Source organism: Aulonocara sp. 'chitande type north' Nkhata Bay, linkage group LG3, assembly GCF_057382095.1.
Source record: "Aulonocara sp. 'chitande type north' Nkhata Bay isolate Kocher_YH1m ecotype deep benthic linkage group LG3, A_spYH_male_GT1.1, whole genome shotgun sequence".
NCBI classification, from domain to species: Eukaryota; Metazoa; Chordata; class Actinopteri; order Cichliformes; family Cichlidae; genus Aulonocara; species Aulonocara sp. 'chitande type north' Nkhata Bay.
The window spans coordinates 35,016,812-35,033,858 of NC_141346.1; the positions used below are offsets into that span (position 1 = coordinate 35,016,812).

At 40.0% G+C, this 17,047-nt stretch overlaps 3 protein-coding genes across 3 annotated transcripts in view; all 3 read right to left on the reverse strand.

The window, feature by feature from the left end:
* Nucleotides 1-17,047, reverse strand: part of LOC147335322 (GTPase IMAP family member 9-like) — a 36,560-nt gene that overhangs the window by 9,629 nt on the left and 9,884 nt on the right. The gene's annotated exons all lie outside the window — the stretch shown is intronic.
* LOC147335323 (uncharacterized) lies at nt 171-5,694 on the reverse strand. Its single transcript, XM_086278043.1, has 7 exons — nt 5,481-5,694; nt 4,693-4,823; nt 3,400-4,545; nt 3,091-3,327; nt 2,769-2,993; nt 2,580-2,631; nt 171-2,300 (listed from the first exon to the last, which is right to left on the reverse strand). Exons 1-7 carry the CDS (start codon nt 5,656-5,658, stop codon nt 1,228-1,230), a joined length of 3,042 nt encoding a protein of 1,013 aa, XP_086134169.1. The 5' UTR covers nt 5,659-5,694; the 3' UTR covers nt 171-1,227.
* Nucleotides 8,249-16,205, reverse strand: LOC147335324 (uncharacterized). Its single transcript, XM_086278134.1, has 7 exons — nt 15,955-16,205; nt 15,408-15,541; nt 11,831-12,940; nt 11,506-11,742; nt 11,183-11,407; nt 10,839-10,902; nt 8,249-10,253 (listed from the first exon to the last, which is right to left on the reverse strand). The coding sequence occupies exons 1-7, from the start codon at nt 16,130-16,132 to the stop codon at nt 9,181-9,183; spliced, it is 3,021 nt and encodes a 1,006-aa protein (XP_086134260.1). The 5' UTR covers nt 16,133-16,205; the 3' UTR covers nt 8,249-9,180.

A 17,047-nucleotide genomic window follows, 5' to 3' on the forward strand; every position in this document is an offset into this window, starting at 1 on the left:
AAAGAGCTTTTAAAAAAAATGTGAATATGTGTAAAAATAGATATGTAAAATGGAAAAAGAGTGTATGCTCATGCAAATTCACACACACTATGACCTGGGAAAACCTGTCTGAAAACAAAAGAAAATAGATAAATGGAAAAACTTTGAAAACTTTTGGAAAATTAGTGTTTTTATTGTTTAATAAGCCATCTTTCATCCTTCAATCACATCACCAATATATCATACATATATCAAGTAGTTCTATCATTATCAGATCATTTACAATTAAGTAAAAATAGAGATTTGACAATTTCAGAAAAATCAAACACAACCTAATTTCTTCAGTCTTCAGTAGCCTGATGTGTTTTATGGTCCCAAACAGTCTTCTCCTTTAGTCACAATTGAATGAAAAATTATGATCACAGTGGACTGAGGAACAACCTCACAAACATAACTATACTTATAGACCCTGTGAGCCTCTTTAAACTCGTCGTTTTAATTTTTTTATGGCTCGCAAACATATTAAACAAAAATTTCTCATAAACACACCAAACGATATGTTCCCACCACCGCTATCAGGCAAACATTTGTTATTGAATAAAGTGTTATGTAATGTGTACCACCTTTTAAAATGTAAACATTAATTGTAATGTAACAACATCAAAAGAAAATGAAATAATCAAATGTTTACAGGAATATCTGATTATTGTAAAAACAAATTTTACTTTAACTGAGTGAGAGATTTTCTTTTTCCTTCTACAGCCTTGTATGTTCCCTGTACAGCTTCTGAAAGTGACTCTGCATCCTTAGCGGCTTCATTTCCAAACACCTCCCATTACACCTCCTCCTGCTGCTGCTGCTGCTCCCACCAAGCCTACTGCTCCAGCAACTACTAGTGTTGTTTGATCTTCTGCAGCTGGCACATGTGCTGATGTGAAACGCTTTGTTGCAACATTCACCGGTTCTGGGTTCTTCACAGCTTTGATAGCAAATTCAGCCAGCATTACTGCACCGAAAAAAAACCTAGCAAAGGCCTGGTTTCAGTCCCTGTCATTTAGATCATTCACATCACATAAGTTTTAGCCTGGTTTCTCATCTTTTCAGCTATTTGCCAACAAACCTGACTCCAGATAATTAAAATGTTTTCTTCGATGTATGTAGTACTAATATGTGTAGTGTAAGAACATCAAGAAATAATAAGATGCTTTTTTCCTTTTCACTACCTGGATAATAATTATTAAAAAAATCTCACTTAAACCTGATAAGAGACTTTCCTTTCTCCACTATAGCCTCACACGCTCTCTGTGCAGCGTCTGATGGGGACTTAGCATCATTAGCTGCTTCATATCCAAGCAAGCCACCATATACTCCTCCTGCTGTTGCTGCCCCCAGACCTGTGGCTCCAGCGACTACTAATGCTGTTTGTCCTGCTGCTACTGCCGACACTCCCATTAATGCTGGAGCCTTTTTTACAGCGTTCATTAACATTACGTTATTCATGGCTGTGACAGCTAATCCAACCATTGCTGCTACACCAAAAAAAGCACCAAGCAAAGCTCCTGTTGCAATCCCTGTCAGTTTGGTCAGAAACCTGTTGCACACATCAGATTTAGCCTGGTTTCTGATCTCTTCTGGGGTTTTATCTGGCATTGAGTACGAAATGTGCTCAACCCGTTTCTGTATTGCCGTCTCCACATGTTGCAGCATTTTATTTGTGTAGTAACCTCCGTTTTTTTCCACCACCATTTTTTCTATTGTTTTCAGCAACTCCTCCACCTGGAACTGGTTGCTCCTGTAGTTGTTTGGCTGGTTGTTGTTCCAGTGTTTGTTATCAAAGACGTGACACCGACCACCACACTTTGACACCAGATCACTCAGATTTTTGTTCTGACTGACAAAATCTTCAATTTTCATCTTTTTGTCGAGCTGATCACCGTGAGTGAAAACAACTACAGCATATTTTAGAGCTTCATCTGAGAAATACTGAACTATCTTAGTGATGACAGCCTGCTCGTGCTCTGTGAATTTATCCACTTGAAGCACAATGAGAAAAGCATGAGGCCCAGGAGCACACTCTGTCATACAGCTCATTATCTCAGGCTTCAGATCTTCCTCAGACCTTCCTGTGTCAAAGAAACCAGGGGTGTCGATCAGAGTGATGCTTCTTCCACTGACTGTTTTGGTTTCTGTTTGGCATTTCATTGTTCCAGAGTTTGGAGAGGGGTAGGTGGCAAAGAGCTCCTCTCCAAGAATGGTGTTACCCAGGTGACTTTTCCCAGCTCCAGTTTTTCCCAGCAGGACCAGCCTCATTGTTGTTGAATCTAGAGGAGAAAGTTGACTCTGAACAGTAAGCAGTACATGGTTCATAGTTATAGCAATAAAAAACCCCACTCCTAAATGAAAAACAGAGTTAGAGCCAAAGGGGTTTAACTAAAAGCAATCATTAGGAAGGATAATGAAATATTGGACTGTCTGAATAATCCACTCCATTAAGGATTTGAGCTATTGCCCTCAGGCTGTTAATTTAGTAAATTTAGATGCATTACTCCAGCACTTTGGGTATTATTATTTTTCATTCTTTCTCAGTATTCTATACTCACCTGGATCTCGGACTTTTTGAGTGAATTTGTCAGTTTGGACAACATCAGATGCCTGCGAAGAAAATAATCGAACATTCAATGAAAAGTTTAAAAAAAATATTGATATGGACGTATCTTTTCTTTGCCAAAGTGTTTCTCGACACGCAACACTCAGGAGCCAATATTTAGGGTAAAATTCTTTGACATTACCTCGTGTCTCTCCTCATCATTAGATTGAATGACGATGTGGATCAGGAATGGTGTGATTCCCACCCGCTCCTCTTCAAATACATAAACTTCCTCCATTAACACTCTCTCCACTACACTGACAGGAAACTGCAGTGCCATCCCAGCACCGAGGACGGGAAGAGCAACAGATCTGAATCCTTTCTTCTCACAAGAAGATAGGATTGTGTTGATGCCCATTCGAAGAACCTATAATGGGTAAAAATACTGCATTATTACAAATAGCTAAGTTAAAGTTGTCCTCACAAACAGGCAGACTAATAAAATCCCTCCTTTACTATCTCACCTGGACTGCAACTCCGTCTGGGTCACCATCCCAGGGAACAAGATTGAGGAAGAAGACTGCATTAGACTGAAGTCCAGGTAAGCCCTCCAGCAGTACTGAGTCACCAGGCATTGTTTCATCTTCTGCTTCCTTTCTAAACCTTGTGGTCAGCTGTGGTCCAGCTACTTCAAACAAAGCATTTCCAACACGGGTAGAGAGAGGATCATGGCCAACCATAGGAGACACCAAAGCATCCACCTAGGAGAAGAGCAGGAGATTTAGAAAATGTGTCTTATTGTGAAGTGTCGTCATTACAGCAACATTTCTCACCTGTTGGCTCTCGATCGATCCCTGAATAACCTCCATGTGGACTCTGCCTCCAGGAGCTCTGGCAGTGGCTCCTCTTGCTGTATCTTCATCAGGTGTATCTATCCCTTGGAGAAGCCTGTCACATGCTTCCTGTATGGCCCTCACCGCCTCCTCTCTGTTATCAATCAGGATGATTTTGCTCAGACTTCGACCTCCCACACTGCCAAAGTCCTTCACAGCAGCAACAGTTGCCTCAGTGCACACAGTGAGAGGAACCCCAGACACACCTGAGCTGATACAAGGAATGGCTATGGACTGAAACTCCATTATTTCTGAAAACTTTAAAGCACAATGCACAGTTTTCTCCAGTAACATCTTATCTCTCTTACTTAGTTTTCCACCTACAGGCCCAACTGCATGAAGCAGTTTCTTGCACTTTAAGTTACCCCCTGTGGTCACTACTGTTTCTCCTATGGGAATTTTCCCCAAACACTTCACTAATTCATCACTCTCTCTCTGTATTTCAGGACCACCAGCTCGACTCAGTGCAGCGGCAACACCTGCAGAGTGCTCCAAGTCCTGATTGGCTGCATTTACCAGAGCATCAGCGTGTTGCTTGGTGATGTCACCCTGACACACAAACACCTGGAGCCCATCACAAAGGCTGTAGCTAGCAATGGTTGTGCTTTCCTCTCTTAAACTCAGAGATGCCATATTGTCAAGTAAACTTGAAGGTTGCTCAGTGTCTAACAACCTGGCATGAACCAGAGACAGTTCTCCAACAACAACAGCCATCCCAGACTCATCTGTGTACACCTTCACCTCACCTGCAGTATGACAAGAGCTGCTGGACTGAACCAAAGCTTCAACTTTGTCAGGGTTTACTTCATAATGGCAAAAGTAGCCACCAAAGAGAGCGTCTACCTCAGCTTTCCAATCACTAACTTCATCTGCAGCACCAGGTTGAGCTCGCCTCCTGACTAAAACTCTCCCCTCCTCACAGTAAAGATCAGCAGAGCAGGCTAAACAGGCAAGCATGTTCTCAAGTTCTTGCTGAGCATGAGGACATTCTTTCAGGTAACGAAGGCGATAATTATCAACGTGTAGTTCATACTCTTCATCACTTGGTGGAAGAGACGAGGCGGGAATGTTCTCAGGAGTCTGTGCCTGAGAAAGACATGCAAATACAAACGGCTATTAACATATAGCAAATTGTCCTTACATTAATAATATAATCGAATTTACAACATTCATTTAATGTGGATACATAAAACTATTAAAAAAAACATGATTAAATTAATGTATGAACTTTACCTCTGCTAGAGCAGAAGTGGGGCTGGTGAGGTGAGAGGTGTCATTTTCCAAACTTTCTCGGACAAAGATCACCGAGCAACGATCTTCAAGCTCCAAAACATGCTCTGATCTCTGAAGTACTCGCTGCTGATCTGTAGACAGATATTGCAAATTACAGACTGAATTCCTTATATAACCTAAGTATTTTTTTATTTTTCTTCCTTTGCCATTCTTCATCGTGTTTTTTCTTCTCTTTTCACTGAGTGACAAAAATATAAAACGTCTAATTTAATATCAAATGTGTCACACGCACAATGTTTCCCTGACTACACCAGTAATAAAAGCATGCAGATGATTTCAAAGTCTACCTCTGCTTAAGGGCTTGTACAGCTTATTTTACTTCCTCTACTAACTCGTACAAACAGCAAATACAATAAAAACTGCATATGCAGAGATATCTGGGTAGCTCTCTGCCTCTGTCTAAACAGCCCATTTACAGGGGAAAGACTTCAAAAATGAGAGGTTCGGTAATTTCCTGAACTCGTAGCTGCTGACCACCAAATGCTTTGTATAACATTAAGTTTCGCTTTCCAGACAAACTTTCGATTACGTTTCCTTTTTCACTACACCCACTTCCAACAGTACATCACAGTGGAAATATAAGATCTTTTAAACAGCTGAGACCTTTCTGTTACGGCTATTTTAACCGAAAGAGAATAGTAAATTAACTAATGGTCATTTGTAAGTCTTCGACAACTGTAGGATATTTCATGCATAACAAAGTTCGTTCAAAGGCATGATAAAATTACCTTTTTTATTTCGGAAAACCACACTGTAGACGTTTTCGTCCACTCTCGTCACCGGACCGCACTCTCCTCCGCCTGATTTGCGGTGAATACCGAAGTATTTTTGTAATCTCGTCAGATGTCCTTCTTTAAGACTCTCACACTCAAAGAAAACAGGGTGCTGGGTCTGATCACCCATCATCCCGCTGTAACTGAACCAAATATAAGCAGCTCAGCACTCACTGATCATTGTATGTCTACCACAGGTTTCTCTCGTCTATGCGTCACATGGGGGTGCATGACTAAGCATCCGTGCATGTAGCTAATGATACATTTAGAACAGTAATAACAACGCCTTTGTGGTAAACTAGTCTGCACATTAAAGACTTTATAAAGGTCCCTGTACGAAAACATTTTAAAACCAGTTTTTTTTTTTTTTATCCAAGTCTGGACTTCTGTAATTACTGTAATTACTGATATTTATTATTACTATCATCACATTGTACCCGTGCAACTTTCCATTTCCTTCTATGAAAAAGTCAATTTCATCTAATTGAAAGCAGAAACTAACTAAGTTAACAATTGCAGTGACACATTAATCCTGTGAAGCTTTTGCTATTGTAAAGTGTAGAAGTAAATTTAAATATAATTTGATATACAAAGAGGTGTTTACAAAGGTCATAAAGCTAGTTATGTAGCTATTTGGTGGTTAGTGTTTTGATATTTACATGTTTACACGTTTGAATGTTTAGACATGCATGTTCAAACCAGTAATAAGTATGTGTTATATCTACCTGGTTGTTTTCCCTGTTTTGATCTGAGTATAAGATTTCCTGGCTTCTGAGAGGCCAGTGAAATATTCATGAGGGCGGCACACAGGAAGTGTGGGTGGTTGTTGCTGTGTGCCGAGAGTAAAGAGGCTGCTAAAAAGTTATCCGTCTTCATCTTGCTGTTCTTAATTATTCAGAGAGATTCCAAACCATCTAGTGAACCCACGCGTTACACTATGATGCAGCTTGAGTCAGGGCTGGACTGGTCTTCGGGCATACCGGGCATTCGAACATTATTCTAACAGTGACTTGTGTCGAAAACACTGCTTTATTAGATTGAGCAAGCTAGTAATGTTTAGCAAGATTAAAAAGTGTTCAGGAAAACTGATTCACAAAACTAGATGTCACAGGTGCAGCCCCCTCTCATCTCTCCAAACCTTTGGCTGCCTTCTCTAGTCTATCTGGAGCTGCTGTCCATCCTAGTGTATTGATATGAACATTTTAAAAAAGTTTATTTGAGTAAGAATTTAGCAAACATAGACAAACATCCATAAACATCGATTAAGAGAAATAGAACCTAAAAGTATTTCCATTTCCTCAATGATTGCATTGACCCATTTAGGGACGTTGTAGGGGAAGAGATGTTCTGACCTCTATGCCTTCCTTTTCCCTCTCTCTGTCTACTTCCCAAGCAGAACAATGGGTCACAGACAGACAAACCTAAGGTTACTATGACTTGAGAGTCATTTCACACATTGGGACATGTGGGTCACCCCAGTTCTGTTTGTTCCTTTTAAACTTGTAGCACATGCCCCTTCAAAAATCTCTGCACAGCCCCGCACTCAGTGTTTCTTCTTTACTCAACATTTTGGACGTCTCTGCGTTGTGGTTGCTAAGTCTGACCTTACAATAGATAGACTCAAGTTTTACATTGCAAAATGCAATGTTGCAGGCTAAATAGTTTCATGATTCCAAAAAACAACAATAAAAAACAAAACAAAAGACTTTTTTCATACTTGTATTAAGTTTTGTATCAAAATTACAAAAAAATTCAATCTCAGGTTAAATTTGATAGAAAGAGCTTACACTGACATCCATCTTGATAAAAGATGAGTGTCACAATAAGCCATGTTTGCATTTATTTGCACTGCTTTCCACTCTGGATGTCTATTTATGTTAAGCTGTAAGTATAAAAGAATCCATTCTACAACTTGTTTTTTTTTTCTAAGTTGTTGAATATAAACATTATTTTGTGCTAATATTGCACTTTTTTTCAGAACCAAAGAGTTTTTGAAATCTGCATAAAATCACATTTTAAATTACTTTTGAATATTACTTTAAATATTTACATTTAAAGTTCTGCTAAAAGTTCAAATAAAAAGATTAATAATGTTGAACTGTAAAATATTTTGGGTGCAGTTTATTTTTTAATACAAGTATAATAGTGTTTAGTGTTTTGTTTAGTATGAACTTTTACAACATTCAGCAAAATAAATTTAATTTTTTTTATTGATCATAAACAGACTACATCAGATTCATATCGGTGTCGGCAGATATTCAAATTTATGATATCGGTATCAGACATTAAAAGTGGTATTGTGCCATCCCTAATTTATACATCTTTCTGCATTTAATCATTAGCTATTAATAGTCTCTGGCTCTTATTAATAGGTGTCTACCACTCCTAACCCTTAAATGGTCACAGGAGATGGATGCCCTCTCCCTGAGCCGGGTTTTTGTGGAGCTTTTTTCCTGTTAAAAGTGAACTTTTCCTAACCACCGTTGCCATGTGTTTGCTCACATTGATTGTTGGGGTTTCTCTGCATTATTGTGGGGTCTTTACCTTACAAAGCACAATGAGGAGATTGCTGTTGTGATTTGGGACTATATGAATAAAATTGATGTTAATGCTGGTAATGGCATCACATGAATCAAAGCATTTTCTTAGAGTGTCTCTTGTTGATCACAACATGTAAGTGTAGTACTACAACAGCAAAACCGTGGCATGGGAAATGGGAAACCTTGTCAGAGATTATAGCTTTTATTTGCTTAATAAGACATCTTTGATCTGTCAATCATATCAGCAATATAGCATACACATATCAGGTAGTTCTATTATTATTAGATACTTTACAATTAAGGGAAAAATCAAACAAAACCTAATTTCTTCAATCTTAAGTGTGTTGTTGTGTTTTGTTATTGTTTTTAAAGTTTGATGTGTTTCATGGTCTCAAACATTCGTCCACTTTAGTCACATCTGTATGAAAAATTATGATCACAGTGAATCAAGGCACTAGGTAGTTCAAGCAACAACCCCATAAACACAGCTATCCCACTCATAGATCTTGTGAGAATCTTTAAGCTCAACGTTTTAGTTGTTTATGGATCACAAACCTATTGAACATAAATACACCAAACAATATGTTCCCACCACCAAAGGGAAGTAAGAAAAAACAAAATGTTAGTAGATAAAATGCTAAAGTGGCTGAAGAACAAAATCTCCTTCATGAAGGAGGGAAACTGCTGACTAAATATATGATAGTTTGCCAAAAACCAGATTTCAAATAAATACTAATTTTGTGCAACGCCTTTTATGGCTTTCTTTTTTTTCTTTTTTTAAATTTTAACAATGCATTGTGTTCTGCGTCCTGTAGACCACTGCCAATCAATCTCGTGCCGTGTCTCCTGTACAGTACAGAATGAGTTCAGGTAGTCAAATCTACATAAATCTTCGATCACTAGCAGCGTGACTCTGAAGAGCTGTCCTGTGTGTTTGTAAGTTTTCTCCCAACAAACACAAAAATGTCAAACACAACAAGAAAAGTGTATAAAGTATGTAGTGATGGGTTTTACAGCCTTAAAACATCTATAATAACTGTAAAAAATTTAAGTTGGCTATTATTATTTTGTTAACGTAACTCCCGCGATAAACGAGGGACTACTGTACCTGGTTATTATGAAAATCTTACATGAGTAAGAGATTTTCTTTCCTCCTGTACAGCCTTATATGCTTTATGTACAGCTTCTGAAAGTGACTCTGAATCTTTAGCTGCTTCATTTCCAATTACACCTCCCATTATTCCTCCTGCAGTTGCTGCTCCAACCAAGCCTACTGCTCCAGCAGCTACTAATGCATTCTGTTGTTGTGCAGCTGGCACAAATCTGGAAAGCTTTGTTGTGACATTCATCAATTGTGGGTTCTTCACAGCTTTGATAGCAAATTCAGCCAATGTTACTACACCGAAAAAAGCACCGAGCAAGGCTCCTGTTGCAATCCCTGCCATTTGGATCAGAAACCTACTCCTCACATTAGTTTTAGCCTGCTTTCTGATCTCTTCTGGGGTTTTATCTGGCATTGACTGCCTAATGTGCTCTACCTGTTCTCGTATTACTGTCTCCAAATGTTGCAGCATTTTATTTGTGTAGTAACCTCCGTTTCTTTCTGCCACCATTTTTTCTATTGATTTCAGCAACTCCTCCAGCTGGAACTGGTTGCTCCTGTAGTTGTTTGGCTGGTTGTTGTTCCAGTGTTTGTTATCAAAGACGTGACACCGACCACCACACTTTGACACCAGATCACTCAGATTTTTGTTCTCACTGACAAAATCTTCAATTTTAAATTTTTTGTCAAGCTGTTCACCGTGAGTGAAAACAACGACAGCATATTTTAGAGCTTCATCTGAGAAACACTGACATATCTTAGCGATGACAGCCTGCTCATGCTCTGTGAATTTATCCACTCGAAGCACAATGAGAAAAGCATGAGGCCCAGGAGCACACTCTGTCATACAGCTCATTATCTCAGGCTTCAGATCTTCCTCAGACCTTCCTGTGTCAAAGAAACCAGGGGTGTCGATCAGAGTGATGATTCTTCCATTGACTGTTTTGGTTTCTGTTTGGCATTTCATTGTTCCAGAGTTTGGAGAGGCATAAGTGGCAAAGAGCTCCTCTCCAAAAATGGTGTTACCCAGGTGACTTTTCCCAGATCCAGTTTTTCCCAGCAGGACCAACCTCATTGTTGTTGAATCTAGAGGAGAAAGTTGACTCTGTTAAGTACATTTGTTTCTTACTTTTGCTGCCTTTGAAATATTTTTTGGTCATGGTTTGAGGTTTAAAATAGGAAGCAGATTTTACAGTATAGGCTTAGTCAGACACAGAGTCAATACTAAAGAATAAGAGGAGAATGCAGTTTGCTATTAGGCCAAGCTTTTGGTCGGTTATTATAAATATCCAGAGTACAACTTGTGGGTTTCAGGTTGTTGACCACTGTCACTGTTGGTATGAGAACAGATGGGTCTGTAGCAGGAGGGATAATATGAGAGCTGAAGATTAAATGATAATTAGGTCAAGCTTTTGTTCAGTCTTTGGAGGGTTGTCTGAATCCTCCAAACTTTCAGGTATTTGAGCTGTTGTCCAAATGCTGTGTATTTTGTACACTGTGATGGACTGAATGTCTTTTATATTCTCTAACTGATGTAGTAATTCCCTGTTGATGTTTTAGATGTTGTCTCTTTTTTAACTCGAGATTTTTAGGTGCCCGAAAAGAAAAGAAAAAACAGATAAAAAAAACCACTGTTTTGATTCTTAGTTGTATATATTTTCCTACACTCACCTTGGTCTGGGTCTTTGTGGTGAAAATCTTCAGTGAATTTGCCATTTTGGACAGAGCCAAATGTCTGTAAAGACAACAAATTAACAGCATTAGTAACAATTTCTGTACAGTATGTTATTACACATAAGAATTACACTGGGGTCAGATGAGACTGTCCCTGCTGACTGATATTGGCAAATGAGATGGTAAATGAGCTTACTATTGGAACATATTTGATTACTATATTCAGAGTTTCTTTTTTTAAGCACAAATCAATATAAGAGTTTGGTGTTGGTGGCATTCTTCAACTCTCAGCGTCGTAATTGTCAATAGTTGATTTTTAGGGAAAAGTGCTATGTCATAACCTCGTGTGTCTCCTCATCATCGGGGTGAATGACGATGCGGATCAGAAATGGTGTGATGCCTGCTCGCTCCTCTTCAAATACATAAACTTCCTCCATTAACACTCTCTCCACTTCACTGACAGGAAACTGCAGTGCCATCCCAGCACCGAGGACGGGAAGAGCGACAGATCTGAATCCTTTCTTCTCACAAAAAGACAGTATTGTGTTGATGCTCATTCGAAGAACCTATAGAACATAACAATATTGGATTAAGACAAATGGCTTCATTAAAAAATGTCCTCACAAACAGACAGAATAATAAAATCCCTCCTTTACTATCTCACCTGGACTGCAACACCCTCTGGGTCACCATCAAAGGGAACAAGATTGAGGAAGAAGACTGCATTAGACTGAAGTCCAGGTAAGCCCTCCAGCAGTACTGAGTCACCAGGCATTGTTTCATCTTCTGCTTCCTTTCTAAACCTTGTGGTCAGCTGTGGTCCAGCTACTTCAAACAAAGCATTTCCAACACGGGTAGAGAGAGGATCATGGCCAACCATAGGAGACACCAAAGCATCCACCTAGGAGAAGAGCAGGAGATTTGGTGGGCTTAGAAAATGTGTTTTATTGCAAGGTGTTGTTTATTTTAATTACAGCAACATTTCTCACCTGTTGGCTCTCAATCGATCCCTGAATAACCTCCATGTGGACTCTGCCTCCAGGAGCTCTGGCAGTGGCTCCTCTTGCTGTATCTTCATCAGGTGTATCTATCCCTTGGAGAAGCCTGTCACATGCTTCCTGCATGGCCCTCACTGCCTCCTCTCTGTTATCAATCAGGATGATTTTCCTCAAACTTCGACCTCCCACACTGCCAAAGTCCTTCACAGCAGCAACAGTTGCTTCAGTGCACACAGTGAGAGGAACCCCAGACACACCTGAGCTGATACAAGGAATGGCTATGGACTGAAACTCCATTATTTCTGAAAACTTTAAAGCACAATGCACAGTTTTCTCCAGTAACATCTTATCTCTGTTACTTGCTTTTCCACCTACAGGCCCAACTGCATGAAGCAGTTTCTTGCACTTTAAGTTACCCCCTGTGGTCACTACTGTGTCTCCTATGGGAATTTTCCCCAAACACTTCACTAATTCATCACTCTCTCTCTGTATTTCAGGACCACCAGCTCGACTCAGTGCAGCAGCAACACCTGCAGAGTGCTCCAAGTCCTGATTGGCTGCATTTACCAGAGCATCAGCGTGTTGCTTGGTGATGTCACCCTGACACACAAACACCTGGAGCCCATCACAAAGGCTGTAGCTAGCAATGGTTGTGCTTTCCTCTCTTAAACTCAGAGATGCCATATCGTCACGTAAACTTGAAGGTTGCTCAGTGTCTAACAACCTGGCATGAACCAGAGACTCATCTGTGTACACCTTCACCTCACCTGCAGTCTGACAAGAGCTGCTGGACTGAACCAAAGCTTCAACTTTGTCAGGGTTTACCTCATGATGGCAAAAGTAGCCACCAAAGAGAGCGTCTACCTCAGCTTTCCAATCACTAACTTCATCTGCAGCACCAGGTTGAGCTCGCCTCCTGACTAAAACTCTCCCCTCCTCACAGTAAAGATCAGCAGAGCAGGCTAAACAGGCAAGCATGTTCTCAAGTTCTTGCTGAGCATGTGGACATTCTTTCAGGTAACGAAGGAGATAATTATCAACGTGTAGTTCATACTCTTCATCACTTGGTGGAAGAGACGAGGCGGGAATGTTCTCAGGAGTCTGTGATTGGGAAGAAATGCAAATGAGAGGAGGTATCAATCGGCAACAAAGACCACCTTACCTTATATATATATATATATATATATATATATATATATATATATATATATATATATATATATATATATATATATATATATATATACACACACACACACCGTAAAAAAACCCCAAAACTAAACAAACTGTAATATTCCGGCAGCTGGGGGGCCAAAATAATAACAGAAAATAACTTTCTCATAAAAATACGGTTATTTTCAGTAATGACAAAACAGTTTGTTGCCCTAATTATACATGGGATTTTGCCTTTTTCAAGTGCTTTTAAACATTAAATTAGGTCCATTTTAACATGATCAAACAATAAAATTACCTATAAACAAGGTCAATGAATGCGGCAATATGAATAATAATACTTAAATGTACAGAAATATAAAGTTACCAGTTGGTTTAAATAATAATGGACTGCATTCATATAGTGCTTTTTGAGACCCTCAAAGTGCTTTACAATTCCCTTCTGGCCATCACCAGTAGGTGGTAGGTGAAGTGTCTTGCCCAAAGACACAACAACCGAGAGTGTCCGAGCCGGGGCTCGAACCGGCAACCTTCTGATTACAAGGCAATCTGCCAATGCTTGAGCCACGATCGCCCTAAATAACAATAATAATAATTATTATTTGATGTAAAAAAAAAAAAGTTCATAAGAATAATTTTATATATTTTTCCATAGCATTACATTTGAATTTAACAGTTTCTTTCAAATAACGGACAAATATTTGTGAAATTATGATAGATTTGTGAATGTATTTTAACAATCTAAATATGCATATTTACAGACAAATACATTTAAAAAACAAGAAAATTATGTTTTATTGCATTTACAGTGATTTTACTTTAATTTACATTTGAAATGTAAAATCACAGCCTATTTATGTAGATTTAGTGATATTTTAGAAGAACAGTACAAAACTGTAAAATATACAGTAAAATAATTAGATAGATAGATAGATGCAGTGCAGTGAACATGGGGCTGCATTACATCCTGCAACACCTTGACCGCCCGGGAACTTATGCCAGGGTCCTGTTTGTGGACTTTAGTTCGGCTTTTAACACCATCGTGCCTGAACTTCTTTCCTCCAAACTCTCCCAGCTCAGCGTGTCACCAGCTACCTGTCAGTGGATCACCAGCTTCCTGACAGACAGAAAGCAACAAGTGAGGCTGGGGGAGATCACCTCTGAAACCCGGTCCCTCAGTATTGGTGCCCCTCAAGGATGTGTCCTCTCACCACTACTGTTCTCCCTCTACACTAACGACTGCACCTCCAATAACTCTGCTGTCAAACTCCTAAAGTTTGCAGATGACACCACTGTCATTGGCCTCATTCAAGATGGTGATGAGTCTGCATACTGGCAGGAAGTTGAGCGGCTGGTACTCTGGTGCAGTCAGCACAATCTGGAGCTGAACACTCTTAAGACTGTAGAGATGACAGTGGACTTCAGGAGACATCCCTCAACTCTGCTCCCCCTCACCATATCAGACAGCCCTGTGTCAACTGTGAAGACCTTCAAGTTCCTGGGTACAACCATCTCCCAGGACCTGAAGTGGGAGACCAACATCAACTCCATCCTCAAAAAGACCCAGCAGAGGATGTACTTCCTGAGACAACTGGGGAAGTACAGTCTTCCACAGGAGCTGCTGATCCAGTTCTACACTGCGGTCATTGAGTCTGTCCTGTGCTCCTCCATCACAGTCTGGTATGGAGCAGCCACTAAACAGGACAGGAGCAGACTGCAGCGGACTGTACGGGCAGCAGAAAGGATCATCAGCGCCCCCCTGCCCTCCATCCAGGATCTGTACCTCTCAAGAACCAGGAAACGGGCAGGGAAAATCATCACAGACCCCTCACACCCTGCACACAGACTTTTTGATCTGCTGCCCTCTGGCAGATGGTACAGAAGCCTGCAGACCAGGACCACCCGAAACAGGAACAGTTTCTTTCCCCTCGCCATCTCCCTTCTTAACAGTTGACCTGTCACACTGCTCCCACTGCCAGACTGCAGCTGCACCTTATGTACATTTTGTAGTATTCATTCCACCTCATTCATTTCTGTATTTTATGTATATAAGTTTAGATTCGTTATTTATAGTTGGTTTACATAGCTTTGTGTATGTATGTGTAATGTGTATATATAGACACTTGTGTGTGTGAGATTTACATTGCTGTGCTTGAGAGCCACCATCTACCGGAACCAAATTCCCTGTATGTGTCTGCACATATACTTGGCCAATAAACACGATTCTGATTCTGATTCTGAGATAGATAGATAGATAGATAGATAGATAGATAGATAGATAGATAGATAGATAGATAGATAGATAGATAGATAGATAGATAGATGGACAATGCTGATTCTATATGGATCCATAAAACTGTCAAAGATCTTGATTAAATCAAAACATGAAATTTACCTCTGCTGGAGCAGAAGTGGGGGTGGTGAAGTGAGAGGAGGTAGAATTTTGCAGACTTTCTCGGACAGTGAACACCAAACGACAATCTTCAAGATCCAAAACATGCTCTGATCTCTGAAGAACTCGCTGCTGATCTATAAATAGATCTCAAGTTACAAACTGAGTTTCATGTAGAATTTATTTTTATGTGACTTATTTTCGTTTTTATGTTTCTTTTTTCCTTCTTCTTTAATCTTATCTTTTCACCCACTGTCGGTGGCTGATCATCAAATGTTGTGTAATATTAAGTTTCGCTTTCCGGACAGACTTTTGTTTTCCTTTCTTACCTGTCCCATTGCCACCAGTAACTCACTTGTGAAAGTATAATAGTTCCTAAACAGCCAAAACTTTCTGATACGGTTACTGAGGCAAAATATAATTATTGATGAAAATAATAAATGGTCATTTAGAGACGTCGACTACTGTATGATATTTCGTGCATAAGAAAGTCCGTACATTATAAACATAGGTAAATATATTTACCTATTAAAATTCATAACAAACCTACCTTTTTTATTTCGGAAAGCAACACTGTAGAGGTTTTCGTCCACTGTGGTCACCGGTCCGCACTCTCCTCCGCCCGATTTGCGGCGAATACCGAAGTATTTTTGTACTCTCGTCAGATGTTCTTCTTTAATACTCTCACACTCAAAGAAAACCGGGTGCTGGGTCTGATCCGCCATCATCCCGCTGTAAATGAACCAAACATAAGCAGCGATTTGTAAGAGCGCAGCACTCTCTGATCGGAGTAAAGGAGTGATCCTGCAAGCTTCCTCAATGTGCACAAACACCTTTGTGCGTCATAAAGGTCACATGACTAAACAAACGCGCCTGCAGGTGATGTTAAATTTAGAACAGTAATAACTACACCTTTGTGGTAAACCAGTCTTCCAAAGCTCCCCATACCGAAACCATCTAAAACCAGTTTCTTCATCCAAGTACGTTTATTAAATGCCTCTGTAATTACTAATTTTGTTTTTTAACACTTTTAAAACTAGTTGTTCACAAGAGCCAGAACAGCAGGATACTACAAAAAAAATCAGACATCCGCAGAGGTAAACACATGCTGCTTCTAAATAGAGTTTGCCAAAGATATCAACATGTTTTGGTAAGAACAATGCTCTCTCTTTAGAAAAGCCATTCATTATCGTGCCACAGTTCTCCGCTGAATTTTAACAGCGCTCTTCACACGTCATATTCACTTTTTACATCTCACTCACTCACGCACACCAACACATGCACCCAACAGACCATTTTAACATGGACAAGCCGGTCCTTACATCCCTATTTCCTACGTCCTACCTGACGCTGTGGTGGAGTGATGATCAGGGGACGGGTTAACTGCATCTCGAACAACGGGGCTGCTGGCTATGGTCGAGAGGCATTCGTCCGTGGGGTGGATGTGGATAGATGAGTGTGTCTGTGCAGTTTCTGTGTGTGTGAGTAGGCCTGGGTCTGGGGCTCGCTGGACCTTGATCCCTATGCCCACATAGCAAACAGGTTTTGCCTGGATCTGGTGTCAAGCCGGCATTGCTGGCTGACTTCTGGCATGGTAAGTGGTATGTCATCCAGATATGGGTTGTGTGTGTGTGTGTGTGGGG